Here is a 23,929-nt window from a genome sequence, read left to right on the forward strand (position 1 = left end):
ATTTAATTTTTGAGAGGTGCAAAGTGAGTTGTAGGAGAGAATGTATGGAATCGTAATTGAATGCCCATTGGTTGACTAAATGTATATATAAGGAGCATGAGATGGGTCGATCCAGCACAATAACAGTAATGAATGAATGAAAAAAAACATTTATAGAGCGCGAACTTAGCCCAAGGGCGTCAAGGCGCTGATGATGAAGACAGCTTAGCTAAATAGGTGTTGAAGAGGTAAAATGTGCACTGAGCTACTTTGGGGAATGGGATTATGGGTATTTTGCCTCTGTTTTAAGGTATGGAGAATGGCACCTCTCATTCTCTCATTTAGAAGGCTCAAGATGTTCTTCTTCACAAGACACCTTGAACATAAAACTAGACTGCTCTCTGTCTCCCCCATGTTCCTCCACAAATGTTTCTGGCTGATACTGAACTATTTCCCCTTCACTAAATGCTCTGCTGTAGCAGAATCCCCTCTCTAAAGTGGTATTCTTTCTACCTATTACCTATTTCCTTAAGTTGTAACCCTTTGGTTTTCTACAGATCGGTTTTGATTGATGTCACCTGTGGTCATAGTTTCCATTATACAGTTCTGTGTTTTGCTGTACAGCGCTCTAATACCATGCTGCGAAGCAGCGCTTTAGAAAAGCAATGTAAATAAATGACAGGCCACCAATTATCATGCGCAACGCTCACCAGTTCTGGTGGAATACCCATTTCCCAGCCTAGCATAACTCATGTCTGCCCTGCCTTCAATCTGTGCTCCTTGTGGAATAGCTTTCTTTCCTGGCCCCAGTACCATCTATTTACTCCTGGTTCTGAGCCAACGCACCATAGCAGAGTCAAGGCACTCGTATTTTACCACGGTGACCTCCTTCACCTGAAACATCTGCCCTCCTGTTCATATCTTCCCCTTCGCTCTAACACTCCCTTTTGGTCTTGTCTCCTGCAATCGGGGCATGAGTCAGGGGTACACGTGGGTGGACAGTGTCCACCCACTTTTTTCACTAGTAAATGCCATCCACCCCGCCAAGAATTTGGGCCCCACTGAATAACGTGCTGAACTCGTCCCGGTGTAATTTCCAAACACTGGTACACTTTCAGCAGCGCCTGCACGTTGTTGTCTTTCTTATTTACGACTCCTGCAGAATTTGAGGGGTCATCCAGTCTCCTTTTGTTAAAGTCTCTTGGCTGGGATCAGTCAGGAGCCTCACACCTGATGCAAATGAAGCGGAGAGGAAACAAAGGCACACACCTTGTTAGAACTTCACACATACTTAAGAGAGGCAGCTTTTCACTTTGTTCAGTCCTTGTTTAGGAGATGTGCATGCACTGTACGAATGTCAGATGTGTTGGTCTTTCCCAGTATTTACACAAAGCAAATTGCATTTATATAGCGCTTACTGCACCTGAGGAGGCGTTAAAATAATTTAAGTACCACTATTTTTTCTTGTATAGCCCAATTCATTCCAATGCAGGGCGTCAAAGTGCTTTACATAAATACGTGCATATTACATGTGCAATAAATTATATGTTTGTAAATAAATGTACAGAATGTGTTTAATATAACAAGGTGTAGAAGTCACATATCATCTTCCATAGCGCACTTTGCTATTATCCTCGCAATGTGCTCAAAAGTACACATGATAGACCTGCTAAACATATATATGAGGGCTTAAGATAAGATGTCACGTCCTGTGATGCCACTTTCTGTAAAGTCATGGCTTGTGATGCCACTTTCTATTATGTCAATTCCTGTAATGCCATGTGTGATGTTGTACGCCGTGATGTCGCGCGCCGTGATGTCGCGTGCCATTATGTCACTTGCATACTGCCGAGCTAGGTTAGTCCGCCCACTTCTGTTTTTTAGGACTTGTGCCCTGCCTGCCGCCATCTTGAAAAACACTCCAGGGTCTGATTATGAACTCTGGGTATTGTCCATGCAACTGTATAATCCACTTGCATATTCTTGAGGATACACTATGTTTATGTATCCACAAATATCAATTTGAATGTTTTGAGGTCAATCCTCAAAGTGAATTACACAAAACATGTTCTAAACTTTTTGATGGCATATACACATGACAATGCTGTCCTCTCAAGTACCGAGTTGCTCGTTTTGTCCTACCTCCTAACATCTGAGTCAAACAACCACTGCCTTCTTTCCTGAGAGTACCTGCTCAGCGTCGCCCTTGGCGCATACAAATGAGCATCAGTCCTGCCGCAGGTTGCAGCCTCAACATTCACTCTTGTCGATGGTGGCTTTTAGATGGTGCATCTCTTAATCTGATCAAACTGCTTCTCTGTCTCCTGGGAATCATCGCCTTTTTCAACATTTCTTACAATCTATATGCCTACAATTATCCGATCTTTACCTCCTTTTCCTCTCTTCCATCCCCGGCCCCATCCACTATGTCAACTCCACATGTATATTGGCCATTAAACCCTGGATGTCGTCTCACAAAGCTCCCATAAATCTGTCAAAAACTGTTTTTTTTCTTTCCTGCACCATCGTCCATCATGTTCCCCTCTTCTTGTTTCCCTGTCTGCCTTTTGCTTGTAATCTGGGTGACATTTTCAACTTGAGTCCATCTTTCTCCGTGAACTTTTATACTGTGTATCTGTTCTGAGGCTTCCCCTCCTCAATCTTTGCAACATTTGTCAGTTTCTAACTTTGAAATGCACCTAAACTCTTATTCTTACTCTTTTATGTCCACTTTGGACTATTGTTACACTCTGCTGACAGTGGGGCAGATTTACAAGCCCCCTTCGCCACCAGTACGTCCCTTTTCGTGACGTACTGGTGGCGCAGGAGGCTCCTCCATATTTACAAGGACTGGAAAAGGAATATATCTCGTTATCACGCAGTATTTTTCCCTGCAGGGAATTACAACGCGGTCCTTACAACAACCGTGTGTAATTCCGCATACCATTACTCCGCAAGTCGTAACATCGACTAGCGGAGGGGGGGCGCTGGATGTTGGAATAGTAAAATTTACTATTCCAACTCCAGACTGTGCGGACATTAGGGAAGGTGATGGATTTTAAATCCAACACCTGCTACCCCCCTCCGCAAGTTGTTGTTCCGACTTGCGGAGTAATGGTATGCGGAATTGAAACACAGTCATTGTAACAACCGCGTTGTAATTCACTGCGGGAAAAAGTTTCGCGGTACAGGTTGTTTACCCAGGAAAAGTCACCCTACGTGACTTTTCCTCTCCTTGTAAATACGGCCCCTTCACACGCATCACTTTTCTTTGAAGGGGCGTTCCATGGGTGTTGCTGTGGGTGTTCCCACGCAACACCCATGGAACAAGACACATCTCCAGATTTACGAGAAATCGTAAATCTGGAGATGCGTCTGAATGCTACGCCACCCTAGAGGTGGCGAAGCGAGGTGCAATGAGGAGCAATGTTTTCCTTTCTCCTCGTTTTTTCCTCTTTCAATGCGTGCTGTATTATACAGCATGCATTGAAAGAGGAAATGCCTGTAGTGATTGTTTTTGTGCAGGAAGGAGCCTCTTCCCGCACAAAAACAATCTCCCCACGACGCAGGTATCCTTGCACCATGGTGCAAGGGTGCTTGCGCCAGCGCATGGCTGCAGTTTGTGTGTCAGCGCAGGAGGAAACACAGAGATGCAACATATTCTTGTAAATATGTCGCATTCCTGTGCTTCGGAAGTGCTGCAGCATGGCAAAGCCAAGGGGCTTGCAGGGCCACGCTGCGGCACTTCCTTGAGGATCCGGCCCACTATATTTAAGAACACTGGCTCCTTCCAAACTGTGTTGGTTTTTGTTTAACTCAAAATAGCCATCATTGATTCTTTTTGAATGACTACAGTGTTGTGTCTGTCGATTGGCAAACCCGCACTGGAGTTCTCCATACTGGCATATTAATGGAGCATAATAAGTAAGAATGTTCATAAACAAATCACCTAGACAAAATACACAAGATATTATGTAAAAACTGAGAGAACATTTTGTTAATATCATCTGATGGCATGATTAGTATTATGAATATGGTCTTGATTTCGGTTGTCCATTTGTCCAATATCAATTAAATCTAATTTGTTAATGCATTCCAATAACATGCAATGGCCCATCCTTCTCGAAATGACTATGCCTCTCTTCCTCTGGTGAGTCAATTCCATATTGTACGTTATGTGGTCCAACTAGGTCAGTTTTATTGTTTCTAGATTAAATGAATTCGCAACTCTAAATTTGGGAATGTTCAAAATGCGTACCATAAACTCATCCTTTGATAATAATTGCAGATTATTTGTCAATTTATGTTTCTCAATAATGGTAGTGACATTCTGATTCAATACTTCCATTGGTCCCTTTGTTTATGCTGAATATACAGAGAAGAAAATGTGGTTATTGGACTTTTGTTTAAATAGTTTACTATATTCTTGACGTATTCATGTTTTTGGGAGACAAAGCAAATCAGGGGGAAAAAGTGTTCGACATGAGTAAGTCACCCTTAGATGAAAAAATGTAAAAACTAAAATTGAAGCAATCAAGAGAATGATGCAGTCATAAAAGACAACTAAAATCATAGCTGCAAGAATTCACCATTAGCAGACATATACCCTGTGCTTTAAACGCGGGTCAAAGTACCAAAACCTCAAAAGAAAATTCTGCGACTAGAATCAAAATATTTACACCTAGATTCATCAAAGTCCCGTTTTGCGAGTCTGTAATAGCGATTATTAAGGAATCGCTATTACAGACTCGCAAAACGGGATTCATGTCCAAATCGCAATTTATTTTGCGATTCCTACATCTTCCTTATTTGCGATTAGCTAATTGCTAATCGCAAATAAGGAATAACTCCCCATTCATTCCTATGGGCCTAAAGGCCCATAGGAATGAATGGGAAGACATATCAATGTGCGAATCGCTATTAGCGATTCGCATTTTGAGTTTGCGATTTCAAGGGTGCAGGGGTGTCCAAAGGACACCCTGTTGCACCCCTGAAATGATATTGGACGCTGGTGTTACGCCCACACATGTCCCAAGGACATGTGTGTGTGTAACATACGACTTAGAAAAATGCACTTAAGTGCATTTTTCTAAGTTTCCGCTATTTACCACGAGGTTTGACTTCGCGGTAAATAGCGGCCCAAAATTGCGAATTCGCAATTATTAAATGTTTCATGAATTGCATTTAAGGAATCTCAAATAGAGATTCCTTAAATGCAATTCCTCGCAAATTTGCGAATTCTATAATAGCGATTTCTGCATTTGGGATGATGAATCCCAAGTGCAAAAATTGCGCTCGCAAACGGCCAGATTCTCAGAATCTGGCCCTTTGCGAGCCGATTTCACGTTGATTAATCTATGCCTTAAATCCGACTGAGCTGTGACAAAATATTTATTGGCGGTTAGGAAGAACTATGGTTGCCTCGGATTTATAATCAAAAGTACCAATTTGTTTTACACAAGACATGAAAAAAATACATCATAAAGAGCTACTCTGGATGACTCAGAAAGATAGCACCAAAATTAAATGCAGAGCTCAGGCAATCTAATCGGATTTTCTACCATAAACATTAGAAAAGCATTTAGGGCCTCTATGTGGCGGTGCAGTTCTAGTGAAAGGTGACATGAGTTTAAGAAATGCTCAGTTGAACAGTTAAAGACATATGGAATGCTGGCTCGGTCACATATTACTTTGATACACTGATTAGAATGCTAAATTTGGGTTCATATAACGTGCATTAAATGTCCAGACAACAACCTACCTTGTTGACATTTCGACCCCAGTTCAATTATTTGCAGGAGGGGTCTTCATCACAAAATAGCACGGTAGCATCCTGCTATGTAATGAAACACTTCTTACCCATTTGGAATCATATTGGTAATTTTGAATGGCGTGACTACTTTGAATAATAATAATGTCAAAGTCTTACCTCAGGAAGTATCTTTAGAAAGGTCATCATGTAATTCTTTCTGTACCTATAGTTAAAAAATATATTTATGCCATCACTTCTTATATAAATTGAAGAGGCACAGTAATCAGTAGGTACTATGTCTGGGCAAGCTTGCTGCAAACTTCTGCGGTAATGGCGGTGCGAAATGTGGCTTCCATATCTTCGTTGGAACAACTGACCAGCGTTGCTCCTGCATTGTGCATTTAGGGGATCTGATTGCATTAGTAAACAAGCATTTACAATGCAACGGTTTCGCCTTTGTAAAAGTTAGAGCTATTGGCAGTGTAAATGACACATTTTTTATTTATGTGTTGGTTTTGAAAACAGATAAATAAATGGCATTGCCATTTACAATGTCAATAGCTTAATCACTCGCAAACAGTAAAAATGATTAATAATAACTAACCTTCTTATCAAAGGACCAAAAACCCTGCCTTAAGTTGCAGTCATTAAAGAGTTTGCTGACAATTAGGAGCTCCCTGAGTGATGTTGTGTGTTTTGTAGGTGTGTGTGTGTGTGTGTGTGTGTGTGTGTGTGTGTGTGCACCTGCACAGCAACTCTACTCACCAACCTAGCACCTTGAAAGAGCCACTCTCAAACCCTGTGAAGAACCATTCTTACACACAAAAACAACACACACACCTGCAGAACGACCCGGAGACACAAGACCAGCTCAGTGCCTGGAGAGTACCGCCCACAATCACCTGCATAGCAACTGTACTCACCAACCTTACACACTGAAGGAGCCACTCTCAAACCCTGCGATGAACCGTTTTTATACACAAAAACACCAACAACACTTACACACCTGCAGAATGCCCTGGGAGTCACAAGACCAGCTCACTGTCCGGAGAATACCCGCCCACAATCACCTGCATAGCAACGGTTGTCACAAACCTAACACACTGAAAGAGCCACTCTCAAACTCCTATGAAGAACTGTTCCCACACACAAAAACACCAACCACTCTTACACACCTGCAGAATGCCCTGGGAGTCACAAGACCAGCTCACTGTCTGGAGAATACCCGCCCACAATCACCTGCATAGCAACTGTCCTCACAAACTTAACACACTGAAAGAGCCACTCTCAAACTCCTATGAAGAACCGTTCTCATACACAAAAACAACACACACACCTGCAGAATGCCCTGGGAGTCACAAGACCAGCTCAGTGCCTGGAGAATACCCGCCCACAATCACCTGCATAGCAACTGTCCTCACAAACCAAACACACTGAAAGAGCCACTCTCAAACCCTGTGAAGAACCATTATTAAAAACAACACCCACTCTCACACACCTGCAGAACGACCTGGGAGTCACAGGATGAAATGTCCACCTAGAGAGTGCCCATCCACTATCACGGGCATAGCACCTGGCATCACCAACCACTTAACAAACAGCACCTGCCATGCACCCTTCTTGCATCTGCAAAGTACATATACCAATACACCTAGGGAGTACGCACACACACACACACCTACAGAGCACCTAACACACGCCTGCAGATCTTCCCCCCTCACACACCTCGAGTCACACTATCCTTACCCTCACAAATCTGCAACGCCCCATCCTCCCGTACACACAGAGCATCCTGGGGGCCACGTGAGCTGCATCCCTGCAGACTCGCTTCCATAATCTTCTCCGCAAGACTTACTCCAACTTGGATTTTTACCCCTGTACTCAAGATCCAGCATTTTCTCTCAAGTTCCTCAGATTACTTCTTACCCATCAAAACGCACGGTGCCGCTCTGCTGTGTGTCCACGCGATAGTGCTCCAACAGCAGCCTTACCACCTTGTTGTGTCCGTTCCTGGCGGCGATGATAAGCGGCGTACTGCATTGTCCACCTCCGGCGCTAACCTGCGATAGCAGCTCCCGGCTTTCACGTTCCGACCGGTGCAACAGCAGAGTGGCCAGAGTCAGCACACGGCCCTCCGAAGCAGCGCGGAAAACGTGCGCCGCCAGCCTTTCTGAGGACATCCTCCGGGGCAGCCACCACTGGTACCGAAGCCCCCGGCTCCGGGCCCAGCTAGGCCACAGAGGGACCGGAAGCGGAAGTGTGAGACATGGGAAGCGTAGAGGGGCTGCGGAAACTGCCAATGCATTGCCATAGAAGACGGACTTCCATTACAACACTTGAAAAAAGAATAGAAAGCTATGCAGTTGACGAGGCAATTTTAGACACTTTCACTTTGACATGAAGCAGATTGGTCAAATATTGAAATTTGTATATTCTTTCAATATATTGAAATTATTGATTCTCCGTAGTTAAGATGTTTGCTTGTCTAGGGTTTTTATTTAGGTTTATAGGTCACGCCTAGAGGCAGCGGGCATGCGCTGCTGCTCTGTACATGCTGTAATCCCGATGTAGGTTGACTGTGATTATGCAGCCGCAGCGAATGTCGCATAATTAAAAAACTTACCTCCGGGAGTCGGCTCGGAGTAGGGAGCGGGTCGGGTCTGCGTCCTCACAGGGAGGGCCGTCCGGCTGGTGTGACGAAGTATGCCGAAAAAAAAAAAAACGCCCACCACCGCATGACGTGGGCAAAAAGAGAAAAATTCTACGGAACGCCCACGAATCGCCTCGGACAATGACGGACATATCTCTGTTCCAATGGCTAGCCTCCATTTAGGAAGCTAGCCAATGGAACAGAGAGGCGGGACAAAGCCCCATACTAGTAAACAAAAGTTTTCGCCTGCGCTGCGGATCGCCAGGCGAAACCTAAAAACACAATGCCATGGAAAAATGTTGTTGTCAAAAGATGTGGCCAATGGTGCCAGTTTTTACATCACACAACATTGTGGCTATGGCCCAACCGGTGATCTCATGCCGGTTACGTCGTTCCAATGAAACAACAGTTATAGGAGGCATTTGGCGCGTCAACATCAACCAATGTTTCTCAGTTAGTCAAAAATAAATATAAACAAAATTGTGTACAGCAAGAACTATTGCATTGATGGGGAGCCAACCATTATGTTCGTTTGTCAGATCAAGTAGGAATTGAATACTGCCCTTTGAAAGAATGAATTTATTTCCTGCTCACCGCACTTTGGGGCATTGTAATAACTACTGATTCAGTGCTCAATTCTATAAAGAAAAGAAGGAAGGTGCAAGCCCCATAAAGTCTGCAATTGAGAAAAATCTAAATCTTGGAGCCATCAAGTGGCAGGCCAGGCCTGCAAGAGTCACCAGCGTTGTCCCTTACACAAAAACTGAACATGTGACTATTCTGTATTTCCTTTAATGATTAATTCCCCTCTGTCCCTTGGTCCTTTCTTCCCACAAAGGGAAGGTAGAGTTAGTCCCAAGCTCCACTTAGTTAAGCGCGCTCCCGGCCAATCTGCCCTCTAAATCATGCAGCTTAATTCTTTGAACAATAAATCTCTTCATATGTTTTAATGCATTTCGGAGACCTTGGATGTCATTCAACAGATATTGTCAAGGTGCGAATAAATGATAAATATGTTACATTTCCCATAGTTTCTGGACTTCATGATCTTCAGATCTTTATGCCACTCTTGCTCCAATCTGTGTAGCGACCAGAGAAGTTACCAAGATGTTCACTGTCCCGGGCCATACTAGTCAAGGTGATGAGGTCTCAGTGTTGTACATACTGAGAAGAGGTGTGGTGCAGTCGCCAAGATGGCTGACTCAAGAACGCAAGGCTTGCAGTTCGATCCCTGGTCGCAGCTCAGCCCCATGTAACTCTGGGCAATAGCTCACTTACAGCTAGATTCGTCAAAGTCCCGTTTGGCGAGTCTGTAATAGCGATTCATAAGGAATCGCTATTAAGGACTTGCAAAACGGGATTCATGTAGGAATAGCAAAAAATATTGCGATTCCTACATCTTCCCTATTTGCGATTAGCAAATTGCTAATCGCAAATAAGGATGCGATTTCAAGGGTGCCAGGGGTGTCCAAAGGACACCCTGTAGCATCCCTGAAAAGCAAATGTAGCCAGATGTTGCGCACACACATGTCCAAAGGACATGTGTGTGTGTAACATACCACTCAGAAAAATGCACTAAAGTGCGTTTTTCTGAGTTTTCGCTATTTACCACGAAGTCTGACTTCGTGGTAAATAGCGGCCAGAAATTGCGAATTCGCAAATTGAAAATGGTTGATGAATTGCATTTAAGAAATCTCAAATAGAGATTCCTTAAATGCAATTCCTCGCAAATATGCGATTTCGCAATTAGCGATTTTTGCATTTGGGATGATGAATCCCAAATGCAAAAATTGCACTCGCAAAGGGCCAGATTCTCAGAATCTGGCCCTTTGCGAGCCGTTTTCGGCTTGATGAATCTAGCTGTATGTCTCCCTGACGGCTCCCAGCGCCTTGAGACCCTTAGGGGGCAGAAGTTTGTGCTTTACAAATACCGGATTTATATTCAGGGCTTTTTTTCCTTCTCAATCTAATTGTAGATATTTCTCTGTATCACATATGAAAATGCCAAGGTGGAATCCGGCTCGGGCCACCTGACTGAAGCCAGACAACATCTTGGATGGCTGAGCATTGAGTGTGTGCTTAAAACAAGAGTGTAGAGGCTGACACGAGAAGCCTTTAAGGCTGTGCCCTGGATTAACTGAAAAAAAATGATATATTTAAATCAACTGATCAGATTACTTTGCTCAACTGCTCATTCTAAAGTTCAGATCAATTTCAGGTAGGGGTGACTGAATTTGTGAATGTTTTTCCTCAGCAGCTCTATTTTTCCTCAGCATTTCTGAAATTCATTTTAAAACTTCACGAAGTTTGAAAAGTTTCCAAAAAGCAGAACTAGTGAGAGCAACGTGTTATAATGTGGTTTGGTAGATAAGATACCTTCCCCCAACCTAAAACTGCTTGTATTAAAAGAATTAGGACTAAGGAAAGAAAAGATGCTTCAGGCACATTTTGAGTGTGTACAGAATACTGAAGAAAACAGAAACTGGGAGGAGGAAGGCAGGTAGGGGTATAACAGCATTTGGCACGGTATAAGACAAGCATAGGCAAAATCATTAGGTCTCATCTTTATAATGCATGTGTCAAAATATTGGACTTGCTAATAACTTGCAGCAAGACATTGTTTAGAAAAAGTAGAAGAAAAAACATTTCAGAATTCTAGAGGAAAACAAAACAATACCTTGAGGTGTCTCAAAATGTACATTGAATTCAGTATTTTTAACCATTTTAAACTGCATGTTTTTTTTCCAAAAATTATTTACACTTGAAACTCCGAACGAAACATAAAAAGCCGATTGCAGTTGATTCAGCTTAGAAATAACAAGGCTTTGCTTTCTACCTCCTTTCCTCTCATTTCACTCTGCCTTCCTAACCTACTTTCATTCTTCATTCCATTTTCTTATATTTGTTTCCCCGCTCTTATCTCTTCCTCTTTCCTTGCCCTCTCAGCCTTCATTCAATTGTACTCTCTTGCTTCAGTCACTCCTCGCTTTCTGTGCCTCCTTTCCGTCTATATTTTCTCGTTCCGCCTTCTCTTCTCTCCCTTTCAGTCCTCCCTAAACTCCGTTTTCCAGTTCCTCCTGCTCTGTCTCCTTGTTGAAAATGATCTTGGTTACACACGCCTGCCCTTCCCAAGGAGTGGGAAACGTCTGCAATGAAAGGCAACAATTTAAGTACAAGAGTCTAACCACAGGCAATGGGGGATCGATAGTATAAAATGTTGACTTAAAAGGGCAATTCTGCACCAGTATTTCCATTGCTCGACCAGTAGATTACCGGCTTCTGCCTTGAAATGACAGCACACAAAACATATTTGCACCAGCTGGAGCGAAAATTCCATTTGCACTGACTGACCAATACAACCCGGTTAGCGGGTGCAAAAACCAGCATGTGCGCGTGTGCAATGAAATCACAACCGTACACTCCACTGGAGGGGACCCCTTCTGCTTCAACTGCCTTGAACTTCGAGATGGTTCAACCCCGCAATACTACAGAGACTTCTGGACATTGGAATTCGATCAATCAACCAATAACAGGTGCTATAGAGCGCACAGCTACTCAGAGGGTGTCCCGGGCAGGAATTCACGGTACAGTCCTGAAGTGGGTTATACCTTGTAGGCAGGATATTCACCTTATCCCTGTGAAACCACTACATAGAAGAGGGACTGTGTGCATCTAGGATGCTGAAAGTCAAAGAACTGGGGGAATCTCACACGCGTTTTAAAACTGCCCTCACACACAGAAATCTGTGTCATGCTTCATCATAAGGCTGCTAAAACACCTCCGCGCAGACCAACGCTGGAGGTGGAGCAATGGGGAGGGGGAAGACAATACAACACAAAAGTGGCAGGTAGTATGGGGATCCCAAGTGAAAATAAGTGCAGAAACTGTGATTTAAAACTGTATACAAGGAGTCCCATCTGACAGTTTTAATACTGGGTACCCTGCCCAGAATAAAAGTGGTCACACCTGGACCAGTGGATGGTGGTTTGGAAAACCTAGTATGAGTCACCAACCCCTCCACTCTGCAAAAACCGTCGACATGTTTCAGCCGGCAAAATCTAATAGCCCGGCTTTCATCAGGACTCATCAGGACTCACTACTGAATGATCCCAAAGGTCCCAACCCTCCCCCCCTTAATTTCAGGGGTGGAGTGAAGAAAACCTTGTTGAGTAACTTACTCTGAACACATAAGGTAGAGCACCTTGCTCTCCAAAATGGAACAGAATTCATATACAATCTAAACTTGAACTAGCCTACACAGCGCAGAGAAAGACACATGGAGAGGCCGCAGCTCACCTTGATGAAAGTGTGACTATAGGGAGCTGTCCTCGCTCCCCCTCTAGTTCAAAATTAGATTTTATATGAACTCAGTTTCATTTTGGAGAGCAAGGCGCTCTACCTTATGTGTTCAGAGTAAGCTACTCGACAAGGTCTACTTCCCTCCACCCCTGAAATTAAGGAGGTAGGGTTAGGACCCTATTGCTCCACCTCCAGCGTCTGCGCGGAGGTGTGTTAGCAGCCCTATGATGAAGCATGACACAGATTTCTGTGTGTGAGGGCAGTTTTAAAACACGTGTGTGATTCCCCCAGTTCTATGACTTTCAGCATTCTATATGCACACAGTCCCTCTTCTATGTAGTGGTTTCATAGTTGTTGAAGGAGGTCAAAGTGGGACTCGATCCTCCTACCCCTTTCTGTTGTGAGTTAACACCTTATCCCTGTCCCTGTGTTTCTCTGAACTAATCCGATCCGCAGCAGTGTAGGCAAGGGCTCACCACTGCTACCGTAGCCAAGTGCGTAACACAGGTCCTGCCCATTGTGGTGCTAGGGGCCCCCAAGTATTCAGGGGGCCCCAACTGAGCCTAAGACCAGTGAATGTCTGTGAGATATTGAAGACTCAGACAGGGGTCTCTCATCACATTCTGCAGGGGCCCACCAGCAGACATCATCTCATCCTTTAATCTCTGCTGCCATAACTACGCTGATGATACACACATTATTGCGGCCCTACTATTAATGTAGGGGATTTGCCTTCTACCGCTACTCACATCATTAATACGCAATGTTCACCCCTAAAGTGTTCCACAACAATGTGGGGGACTTCAGGTCTACTAGCTACCCTTCCTCTACATCACCTTGGCCCCAATGGTCGCCCCACTGATCAACCGTGCTCCCCAACCCAGGGGTTTCAACTGCCCACAGAGCAAGAGGCCCATCGATGAAACTAATCTGACACCTCTTCCCTCGCCTCTTCCACTCTCTGCCTCCAGTACCCCATACACTAGCACCATATCTCCCTGCCTATGAGGCCTACACCTTCCCCTCCTTTGAGGGGTCTCATTAACCATCTACCTCTAGACCATCCACCCATTCTTTAAACCCTCCCTCCATTGAGGATAAGCTGGCAGACCTCAAGGTTGATCTTCAACTAGTTAAAGATGACCTTCAGAACCTATTACACTTCTCCATGAAGATGGAGAAGCTTTGGAATCTCTACACGACCTCTAAGACTAATCAACCCAGCTGTCCCGCAATGGTTAAACACGTGATCTTTCAGTCAGACACCTGGGGGCCATGACTCATCCTGGACTCCAATCTGTCTATAATCCCACAAGTAAATCAAGCAATCAAGGGATGCTTCCACCTGATGAGACGTCTGTGTCAAACTCTCCCGTACCTCGGGTTCCCACAGAAGGTCCCATCTACCATCACTCTAGTACCCGTCATCTTGGCCACCCACTGATGTATGTCATCACAACGCATGCTTTTACTACGCATGCCTTTACAACGCAGGTTTTACAACGCAAGTCGTTGCAACGACTTGCGTTGGGGGGCGCTGGTTAGTGGAATAGTTTAATTAACTATTCCAACTCCAGTCCCCGTGGATAGTAGGGAAGGTTTTGGATAGTAAATTAAACTATTCCCTATCCTACAGCGCCCTCCAGCGCAAGTCATTGTAATGACTTGCGTTGTAAATCCTGCGTTGTAATGGTAGTGCGTCGTAAAATTTGCGTTGTGATGGATGTTTACCGCCACCCACTGGATAGCCCAGAGCACCCCAACTAACACGTTGGATACTACGCTGAATCCAAAAAGCAACCTTCAGACATCTGCGTAATCTTCCACTGAGGAGCCACGTCACGCCTGCTCCCCCTACACTAGCTCCCAGTGACCAGGCAACCCACTTTAAATCAATGTGCATAACTCGCTGAGCCATCCGCGGGACTCGGGCATTTTTCCCTCAGGAAAAGATCCGTATCTGATGTCATGCTGGGCCCCTGGACCCCAGGCTTGCCTTTTTGCTGTCTATGCTTCCGGCAAAAAAAGACACGAAATGCGGAAAGTCCTCATTTGTCCACACCACCGACCAAACGCCGGGACTCTCTGCCTGCTGATGTAAAGGGGGGCCAGAGAAAGACTCTTTCTATTTTAGTGGAACTAAATTGCCAAAAATTGCGTTGAAATGTGCTGTTGTAACTTTCAGTATAGCATCCCTACTATCTACGCTCAAATAGGGATAACTGGAAGAAAATTCCATTGGACTTCGCTATGGGGCACGACACACACAAAGCATGCCCATGAGTATTACTGTCTTACTCCCACCTTGGGCTGACTCACTGCTGAATTTCCAGGCGTGAGGAATACTTATCCAAGGAAAAATGCTGTGACCCCCAACCCCAGTTACTATAGGTTTACTCACGGTATAGGAAGTCCCCAGGCTTGAAGTGGTGCCCGGAGGCGCCGTCCGTCTTCCTGTCGGTCATTCTGCGGGTGCGTTGATCTTCGCCCCGGCTTCCTTTAACCTCAGAGTCCGACACAGCTTCCTCCTCGATCACTAGTGCTTTTATAAGAGTAAGACGTTCACTACTAGCGTCGAAGCCGCGCTGTACTGTCCAGTTCAAAGATCATCACTAGAGTCACAGGTGCTCACGTCATTGATATCGGAAGGATAAATTGCTCAGTCGGCCCTGCTGGGATTGTATCCTTCCGCTCTGATTACACCCAGACCTTCGCTGCCGCCGCCTGACCTACTTGTCATTCTGTACCGTCCTGTAAGGACTCATCTTAAAAACATCACTTCGCCCTTTCCATTGCCCCTTGTACTTTGTCTCCTCTTGGGGTTAACACGCATGTGCTCGTGACAGCCTTTGTTCCCTCCCTCCTTTCTAAACTCGTACCAACCCTCGCTCGGCCACTTTTCAGTGCATGCTTTTGGAAAAAGTGCAGGGGTCCAAACTCTTTCTACAGAATCTGTCGCCCTGCAACCGAATGCGGGCGCTGTACTGCCACGGCTGACTTGTCTTGCACAGTACGCCTCTTTCTTCCAGCTCTCTACTCTTTCTGTCTCCTCGTCTCACTCTTACAGACCCGTTTTCATCTCTGCGTTCTCGCTTTACCACTGTTTCAAAACCGGATTGTGAAAAATAATTTCCAGGGCCGTGCAACCACCGGTACAAGTTAAGCACTGCTTACCACGCACCCTCCTCTCTACAACTGTCTCTGAGGCACGAACACACACAAGTAATAAAGATTAGGAGGTGTCAGTCATGCACAAGGAAGAGTGCCGACGGATGTGCCCAGAACATGTCATTAAACAGAATCCCGATTTAAAAACCCATAGCTCCTTCAGATCTCACCTCCTGCCCTCGCTATCTAGGTATCGAATTTTGGCTATTTCTTAAACAATAACACTGATTTTAAGCCCCATAAGGAAGCCGACATCCCACTGTGCGCTTGGAAGCAGCTCCGAACACAACTCTGGAGCTACATGGTCCTCGGGGCGATGGCTGCTTGTAACGAGGCTCGGATAGCGGAGGTGTTATCACGGGTGGATATCGAATAGTTCCTGTCCGCAGGACGCGCCTGGAAGGGGCTGCGGTGGAAGACGCCCACAAAGCCCGCCGTCGGCTGTACTTCAAGAGCTCCCGGGGCGCCGCTGGGACCCCCAGCTCCACCGAGACCCCTCGCTGACGGAAGGGCCTCCTCCCCCGCGGGAGGTGCCACCCTCGCAGCTGTCGCTGGCAGACCGCAGGGCCGGGCACCCGCTGCAATTAGGCCGCAGGTGGTTCGGGGACTCGGGTGCTGGCTCCGGGCCAGGACACTTTACCAGTTCCGACCCCAGAGCCCCGAACATGTGGGGATTAACAGAAAGTTCTTGTAAAGTAACTTCTTAATCATGGAAAACAGCGGAGTAAATCGTAACAGTCCGAGGTCTCATTCCCTGACGGCCAGCCAATTACACTAAGCATCCCACCTGGGAGGAGGATGCATTGGGGGCTACATCGAGCGTGCGGGGGCTCAGAATCCACGGAGCACAGGGTCAAGCGAGGCCAAAATAATCCGAAAATGAAAGACATGAACTATGTTAATGCTTCTCAATGCATGGCCTTCAGATCAAACACCAGTAGTGGTGAAACAGAAGGCGAATGTGTACTTCTTGCAAAACTCTTACAAAACTATTTGTACTCGTGCATGAGGCACAAAACCAACCGATAACTAGGTCACGTGGTCAGACAGAAATTTTAACTTTAAACTTGCACATATCTTATTGTCAATTCGACTCCTCCTCTTACCTGACCTGTCAGCAGCCTTTCGCACTGTTGCCTATCCGCCCTTTCGATGCAAGGCTGCGCACACCAGGCAGCATCTTTCACTTCCGGGCCCTTGCCTCGACCCATAGTCAAGGTGGTTTAGCAGCTATTACTGTTCGGACCAGTCTAGCGGCTTGGTGAACTACGTTCACTCGAGGGGCCATGTTCAAATCCCGGTGGGTTTACTCAGCCTTTCGTCCTTCTGAGGTCGATAAAAGAAGTATCGTTCTGTAACAAAATACATCTGCTACTCAGTGCCAGGATACCCTTCTGGGTGAACGTGTGCTTTACAAATGCACTTTATATTATAACACAGATCTGCAGCAATGACAAGGGACATCTATTCTCACTCCTTCTCTCCTACACCCATGCATAGGAGCAGTTACACACTTGATGTGACATAGTTCGAGCAGTGTCTGCCGTACACACACAAACGCTTCCTACATGGGCCAGTCTGCACCCGTCACTCACTCACTTTATAAACTACTATGTAATGTTCAAGCATCATATCTCTTACTCTTTTCACTAGTTCAAACATAAGATTTATCACAGCAACAAAGCACAATATCCGCACACCCCTGGTCCTCGCCAGACAGACAGACACATGATCACGTGACAGAGACATGCTGTCCCATCCATAGCACTCCCACGGAGCAGCACGCCACCCTTCCTCAAATGCTTTCCGGTACCTCACCAGTGGCAAGATGAAGCATATAATAAATGCAGCTACACTACACAACACTTGTGTATCCCTGGGCCACAGAGGAACTCACAGGCCTCCTGACCCTTTTCTAGTCATGAAAGTGGCCTCCCGCCATCAGTGCCACTTAAACCCCCTTCCATGGGGATAGCTGGGCCTTCCATTCATATTCCATCACTGAAACCAGTTACGACAGCGGTGGGAGGGATGCTGCCTGCTAGGCAGGGATGTTAAAGAATGCCCAAGGAGGACCTTCATACTATGATGGATTCACATAGCCTTAGCAGGCATTCATGTTATCGGATTGACTTGAAGGGATATGACTCAGAAAACAGGCCATGGTACGCAGCAGTGAGAGTTCAGCCCACCGTGACAGCTCTCAGAGCCTTCTAACGCCCTGCACCCTGCGAAGCCTTCAGGGAGGGTGGCGGTCTCCCACTGATCCTTTCGCAATCCATAATCAGCAGTGGTTTCTATTGTTACCTGGACTCGCAACACTTCCTTCCTGACAAGGGGGTAGCAGGGGATTACATCTGGCTGTACAACTCACAAAGGTTCAAAGGTCTAAGCCTTCCTCTTTATCCTGATGCCCTGGTCCTTTAGTACTAACAAAAATGGGCTGGCTCCAATCAGTAAGGCTGAGCCTATTAAACAGTCTAACAAAGAAGTATGCCAATACTGATATATTCATTTAACGCACCTCATGGTAACCAAAGAAGAAAAGAAATTCAAAAATGGGAATTGCTATTTAATAGCTGTTTATTCTTAATCGATTTAAAGAATTCCAAAAGTGACACTTAATACATAATAAATTGAAAAATTGAAATTATTTGTGTAAATTCTATAACCTGAGCAGACTGCTTATATTGCTTCTATTTGTGTTCATTGTTCCACTTTAATTGTGGAAAGTGTGTTGTGTCTGAAACGTTTGAATGTGAATGTGAGTGGGATGACTGTGATATGTATGATATTTGAAGTGGTGAATGAGATTTTACCCCCTTTCTTGTGTCCTATTTTTCAATTTTGCGTTTGCAATTCTTCAATTTATTATGTATTAAGTGTCACTTTTGGAATTCTTTAAATCAATTAAGAATAAACAGCTATTAAATAGCAATTCCCATTTTTGAATTTCTTTTCTTCTTTGGTTACCATGAGGTGCGTTAAATGAACATATCAGTATTGGCATACTTCTTTGTTAGACTGGTCCTTTAGTGCCATCCTTATGAGACTCACCATCCCCCTGACCTTGAGCTCAGGCACAACTGACAAGTAACTCTTCCTGAAATCAAGGAGACCTTTGACGTTGGCAGAGGATGGTCTGCTCTTCTTCCTCCAGTGTGAGTTCCCAACCAAGCCCTCAGGAATGTCAGCACTTCACTTCTCCTGTCTGGTGGTTGCAGTCCTCACCTCCACTAGCCTTTCCATGGCCCTGGGCTTCCAAGATGGAACCCTCAGGCCTCCATGTTATGTACCATGCACAAGCACACATACATCTCATCACACACACACAAGCATCACACGCTGCCTGGTGCCCCACTCAGTCACCTCGTAGACCAAGGCGGTGTTAAGTACACAGCTGTGGAACATTAAATAAGTGGGCCAGTTGCCACCAGTTCAGTGACACAGGTAAAAAGGCCAGTTCACGCTACTGATCCCCACTAAACACAACATCGGTATGCTGCCACCACCACTCTGATGTCACATAACTCCTGGTGAGGACAGTATCCCTCTATCACTACGAGGAAAGTGCTTGGAGTGCCCTTCCGGTTCTAACAAGACTACATTACCAGGAGACATGCCTAGATTATGGCACACACGCATGATCTGTATTAGCCTATGACCAAAAATCAGTACCAGGCATCCAGATATCCATACAGCTGGGCCACTCAGGGCAGAGGTTCGCGTCCATCACCAAGCCGGGGGCTTTTCCGTCCCTACACCATGAAAAGAGAAGTTGTGATCTTGTCTGGAGAAGAACTATTAGCTAAGCCATCAGATCCAACATTGGCAATTGATTGCTATGGTTAACATTTATTTTATTTTTTAATGGCAAGCATACGCCTCAAAAATAAAAAGAAGTAAAAAGCCATCCATAATTTCAGTCGGGCAAATAGTTAAAGATTTTTTTGGGAGGGTTGGCGGGGGGGAGGAAGGGGGTGAATTAAGCATCACATTTAATTTTAGTATAACACGTTTGGTGTTTCCTGGTAAGCAGACGTACTTAGAACAGGTTTAGAAACCTTTTTTTCAGTTTTACTGCATCACAAGAAAAATATACTTATTGGTACAAAAACGTTAATAATTGCTTTGCCTTAATGTGCACTAAGACATAGTTTAAACACACGGATAACTAAAAAGTAAGTCATAATTAGATATGAAGAATTGCATGATTTCTTTGCATCCGGTAGTTACTAAGCTGGCTGCAGCCTAAACAGTTTTTTTTCCAGTGGTTGACTACCATCTTGAATCTACACACTTTTTGATACCTTGCAACCAGTTTCAAACCCTGTAGGCAGTGCTTCCCAAGCGTTTTGAACCATGACTCCGTTTTTAGAACAATAAACGTTTGCCACCCACCTAGCTTTAATGGACATGAGTCAGGGCTTATTTTTTAATGTAATAACAGTAATTGTTTGCAAACATAATGACAGTGACCATGCTCTTCAAAATCATACTGTGGCCAAGGTATAGATCTGCCAATAACAATGGCAGATGGTGATTTTCACTGGAGTCTGGTGCTGGAACACTTTTCAAAGTGGGGTGCAGGCCTCTGGCATCCGTTCACTAAAATCACAATGCTTTTGAAAAATCCTTGGTGTTGATACTAGTGCTTTTAGCAGGTTTGAGAAACCCCTTCTGCAGCAGAATATGGGGAAAGGCGGTATATACATTATTGTGTTAAAATGAGGACCAGTGGTGCATTTCGTACTTCATACATGTATATATGTTGACTTCTGCCCACTGGTAGCAAGGCAGACGCCAGCTCCACCAGGCACCAGGCCTGGAAGAGTGCTGCACACGCAGGACCCCGGCTCGGGCCACAGGGGTCTTGGGGTTCCCCTGGGGCATCCAGCTAAAATACAGCCCACATATGTCCAAATGGGCACTGGCAGATGTTTACAAAAACATGAAGGAAAGCATTTCGGTAAATGCTGAAGCCTCTCATAATATTCACAGTCCAGGGTGATGGAGCACCCCATAAACCCCTGTGAGGGGCTAAACAAATAACATTAAAATAGTATATTTGTTCTTGTGGTGCCCAATGAAGGGCAGGGGCACCACCAACATTTAGAGACAGTGTTTGAAGGCCTGCAAAAAGTACACTAGCCCCTCCCTCTCAGATGTTTTGCACAAAGGTCACTCTAAGTGTCTCAGTGGGTTATATGAATTCCCCCGTGAAGGCATTCCCAATGTTTTAAGGCACCCCAAATGCGTTTCATTCTGCACATAGGGTCGGAAGTGTGGGGACAGCTTTGGGTAGGTTCTAAAGCTCAACTGGCAGCATGTGAAAACAGAAGAAAGACTTTAAGTGAATTGAATTGATATTTCTTTATTTACATTACCAATATTGATATTGCAATGGCATATGGTGTAATCAAGGTTATGAAAAGGTTTTATTGACAAGCAGAAAGTTAATGGTCTATCATTTTTATTAAACTGTTTTTATTGGGGCTTAGTAGTTAAGAGCAAAAGATAGTTATACAGTGGTAAACAAATAAGTAAGGCAAAGTTAAACATCAACTCATATCCCTCTTTGTGTGAAGTGTGCGTGAGGAGAAAGACGTAGGACGAAGTGTCTGACCGATTGCCACAATTCCCTGGTGACCAATGAAAGGGTTGGTGTGATGTTGTCTACCTCTCTGACTGTCCGAAGCATTCTTAATACCTCTTAACAGTGGAATATAATGTGTGTGGGGGGTGGGGGGAAAGACAGTTGTCAGGAAGGTGTTGAGTGGGTGTGAACATGAAGACAGGGAGGAGAAGAGGCCAAGGTTGGAGCTCTATGTAGGGTGACCAACTGGCATGGGAACAAATTCAGGACGGTAAGTGTAAAAATTAAGGACAAAGGGTCAAAATTCTGGACAGAACTTCGGGACAAAAAGAAAGTTTTACAGACACATCAGAGGAAGTTGCCTGATAGTATAAAAGCAAGTAAATAGACAACCACTTAAGTACAAGTCAAAATAAGTTTACATTAGGTTGGGACAATCGTGCACTTCACATTTTTTCAGTATGCGCGCAGCTTTGAGCAACTGTGCACGTCTTTTTGTAGTATTTCATATGATAATAATCTATTTAATTATAGGGTTACTGCACTGGGTTGTCCAGTCTGATATTTTGTTTACAACTCATGGTACTTAGCAGGCATGTTTGGTGAGAGAAATGGTCAGGAAAATCTGCTTGGATAGACTTTGTTACTAGCATCTCATATCTGAATGCCATTGTGAGATGTAAAGTGGCACGCATAGGTGAACTAAAGGGAGGATTGCTGTGATTAACCCACTATGAGGTACGCATTATGGGTGTTTCAGCAAGTGGAACTTAAAATATGGATTCTGACTTTGCTTATGGGGGCTTTGTAGAGAATTGCACTAACTGACGGAAGTCACAAAGAAGCTTTTCCCTGCAGCTTTCTTAAAGAAGACACTGTCGACACACTATTACATAGTTTATTTTTGACGCCTTGCCTATTGCTACAAACACATTGTACATCTCAAGCACAGCTCATGGCACTACGAGGCTCTCCCTAATACCTTACACCTAAAAAGAACATGCAAACATTTACAATTACTAGTGTAACATTCAAGCAGCAGTTGGGTGTCACTCAAAATGTCATATGAATCATGTATAGACCCCACACATGAGCACACAGCAAATACAGAATAGTAACACATAGGCAAGGGAGTAGCCAGACATTTTAAATACCTCCCACTTTGAACTAAAGCTCTTACGGGACCAAGAAAGCAAAGTAAGTCATCACAACCCTCCCAGAAGAGCTCTCTTGTCCAAGGATCTAGCCACTCATCCTTCCATCAAACCCCTGAGATCCACCATTCCAAATTTACATTCTGTCATCTATTAATTCTTTCAGTCTTTCACCATTCATTCTGTCCTTCCATCTGTGTGCCCATCCATATCCAAACCTTTTTATTAATTTGCAAACCTATCCATCATCTACCCCTCCATCCATCATTTCACTCATCCATCCATCATCCATACACCCTTTCCCCCAATCCATCCTTTCACTCATCCATCCCCTCTGCCACCCATCCATACATTCACTCATCCATCCACCCATTTACCCTTTCACCCAAGCCATCGTTTCACTCTTCCATCCTCTCTTCTACCCATCCAACCATTCACTCATCCATCCAACCATTTACCCTTTCACCCATCCAGCCATCCTTTCACTTACTCATCCATCTACTCAGTAACTCATCCATCCACCGATTCAAACTTTCACTCATCTATCCATCAATCCTTTCTTTCAGCTCTACACCCTCCCTTTCACTCATGTATGCGTTCTTTCACTCATCCATCTTTACATTCTTCCTTTCACTCATCCATGCACCCATTCACCCAACCATTCTGCCAATCATTCATCCATGCTTTCACTCATCCGTCCATCCATTCATCATCCCTTTCATTCTCCATTCCCCTTTCACTTAGCCACCCATCCTTCCATCCACCCACTCATTTATTTACTCATCCACTCATGAATTCATCCATTGAACCTATCACTCATCCATCCCTTCACTCATCCATCCAGCCTTTCTATCGTCCATCCATCCTTTCTCTCATCCATCCACCCTTTGACTCACTCGTCCATCCTTACTTCCACCCTTTCACTCATCCATCCATCCATTCACCCTTTCACTTATCAATTCATCAATCCATCCATCATTTCTCTCATCCATCCAACCATTCACTCACCCATCATCTACCCTTTCACTCATCTATTCATCTTTTCATTCATCCATTGACCCTTTTACCCATTCATCTACCCTTCCACCCATACATATATCTCTTTACCCTCATCCATCCTTCCACTCAATCATCCATCCATCCATCTTTCTCTCATTATCCATCCATTCATCCTTTCATTCATCCGGTCATCCTTCCACTAATCCTTCCAGCCATTTACTCATTCCTTCACTTACTCACTCACCCACCCACCTTTTCACATTAATTATGAGCTGAGCCTTTTTCTGCAGAGTTGCAGACAGAAGAGGCCCATGAAGAACTTCACCCTCGCT

The 23,929-nt window shown here is 44.7% G+C and overlaps 1 protein-coding gene across 3 annotated transcripts in view; it reads right to left on the bottom strand.

The window, feature by feature from the left end:
* The window catches only part of LOC144753751 (olfactory receptor 6E1-like), a 33,534-nt gene extending 13,928 nt beyond the window's left edge, over positions 1-19,606 (bottom strand). The window contains exons 1-2 of one of the 3 annotated variants that reach the window (XM_078641333.1): positions 19,527-19,606; positions 16,960-17,200 (exon numbers count right to left, since the gene is read on the bottom strand). In XM_078641333.1, coding sequence (XP_078497459.1) covers positions 16,960-17,059 — 100 coding nt within the window. In that variant the 5' untranslated portion in view covers positions 17,060-17,200; positions 19,527-19,606. Of the gene's footprint in view, positions 1-15,081; positions 15,208-16,954; positions 17,201-19,526 lie in introns of those variants that run through there. The other 2 variants (XM_078641335.1, XM_078641334.1) reach the window with 2 other exon arrangements.
* Between the last annotated feature and the right edge of the window lie 4,323 nt (positions 19,607-23,929).

Source organism: Lissotriton helveticus, chromosome 5_1 (assembly GCF_964261635.1).
Source record: "Lissotriton helveticus chromosome 5_1, aLisHel1.1, whole genome shotgun sequence".
NCBI classification, from domain to species: Eukaryota; Metazoa; Chordata; class Amphibia; order Caudata; family Salamandridae; genus Lissotriton; species Lissotriton helveticus.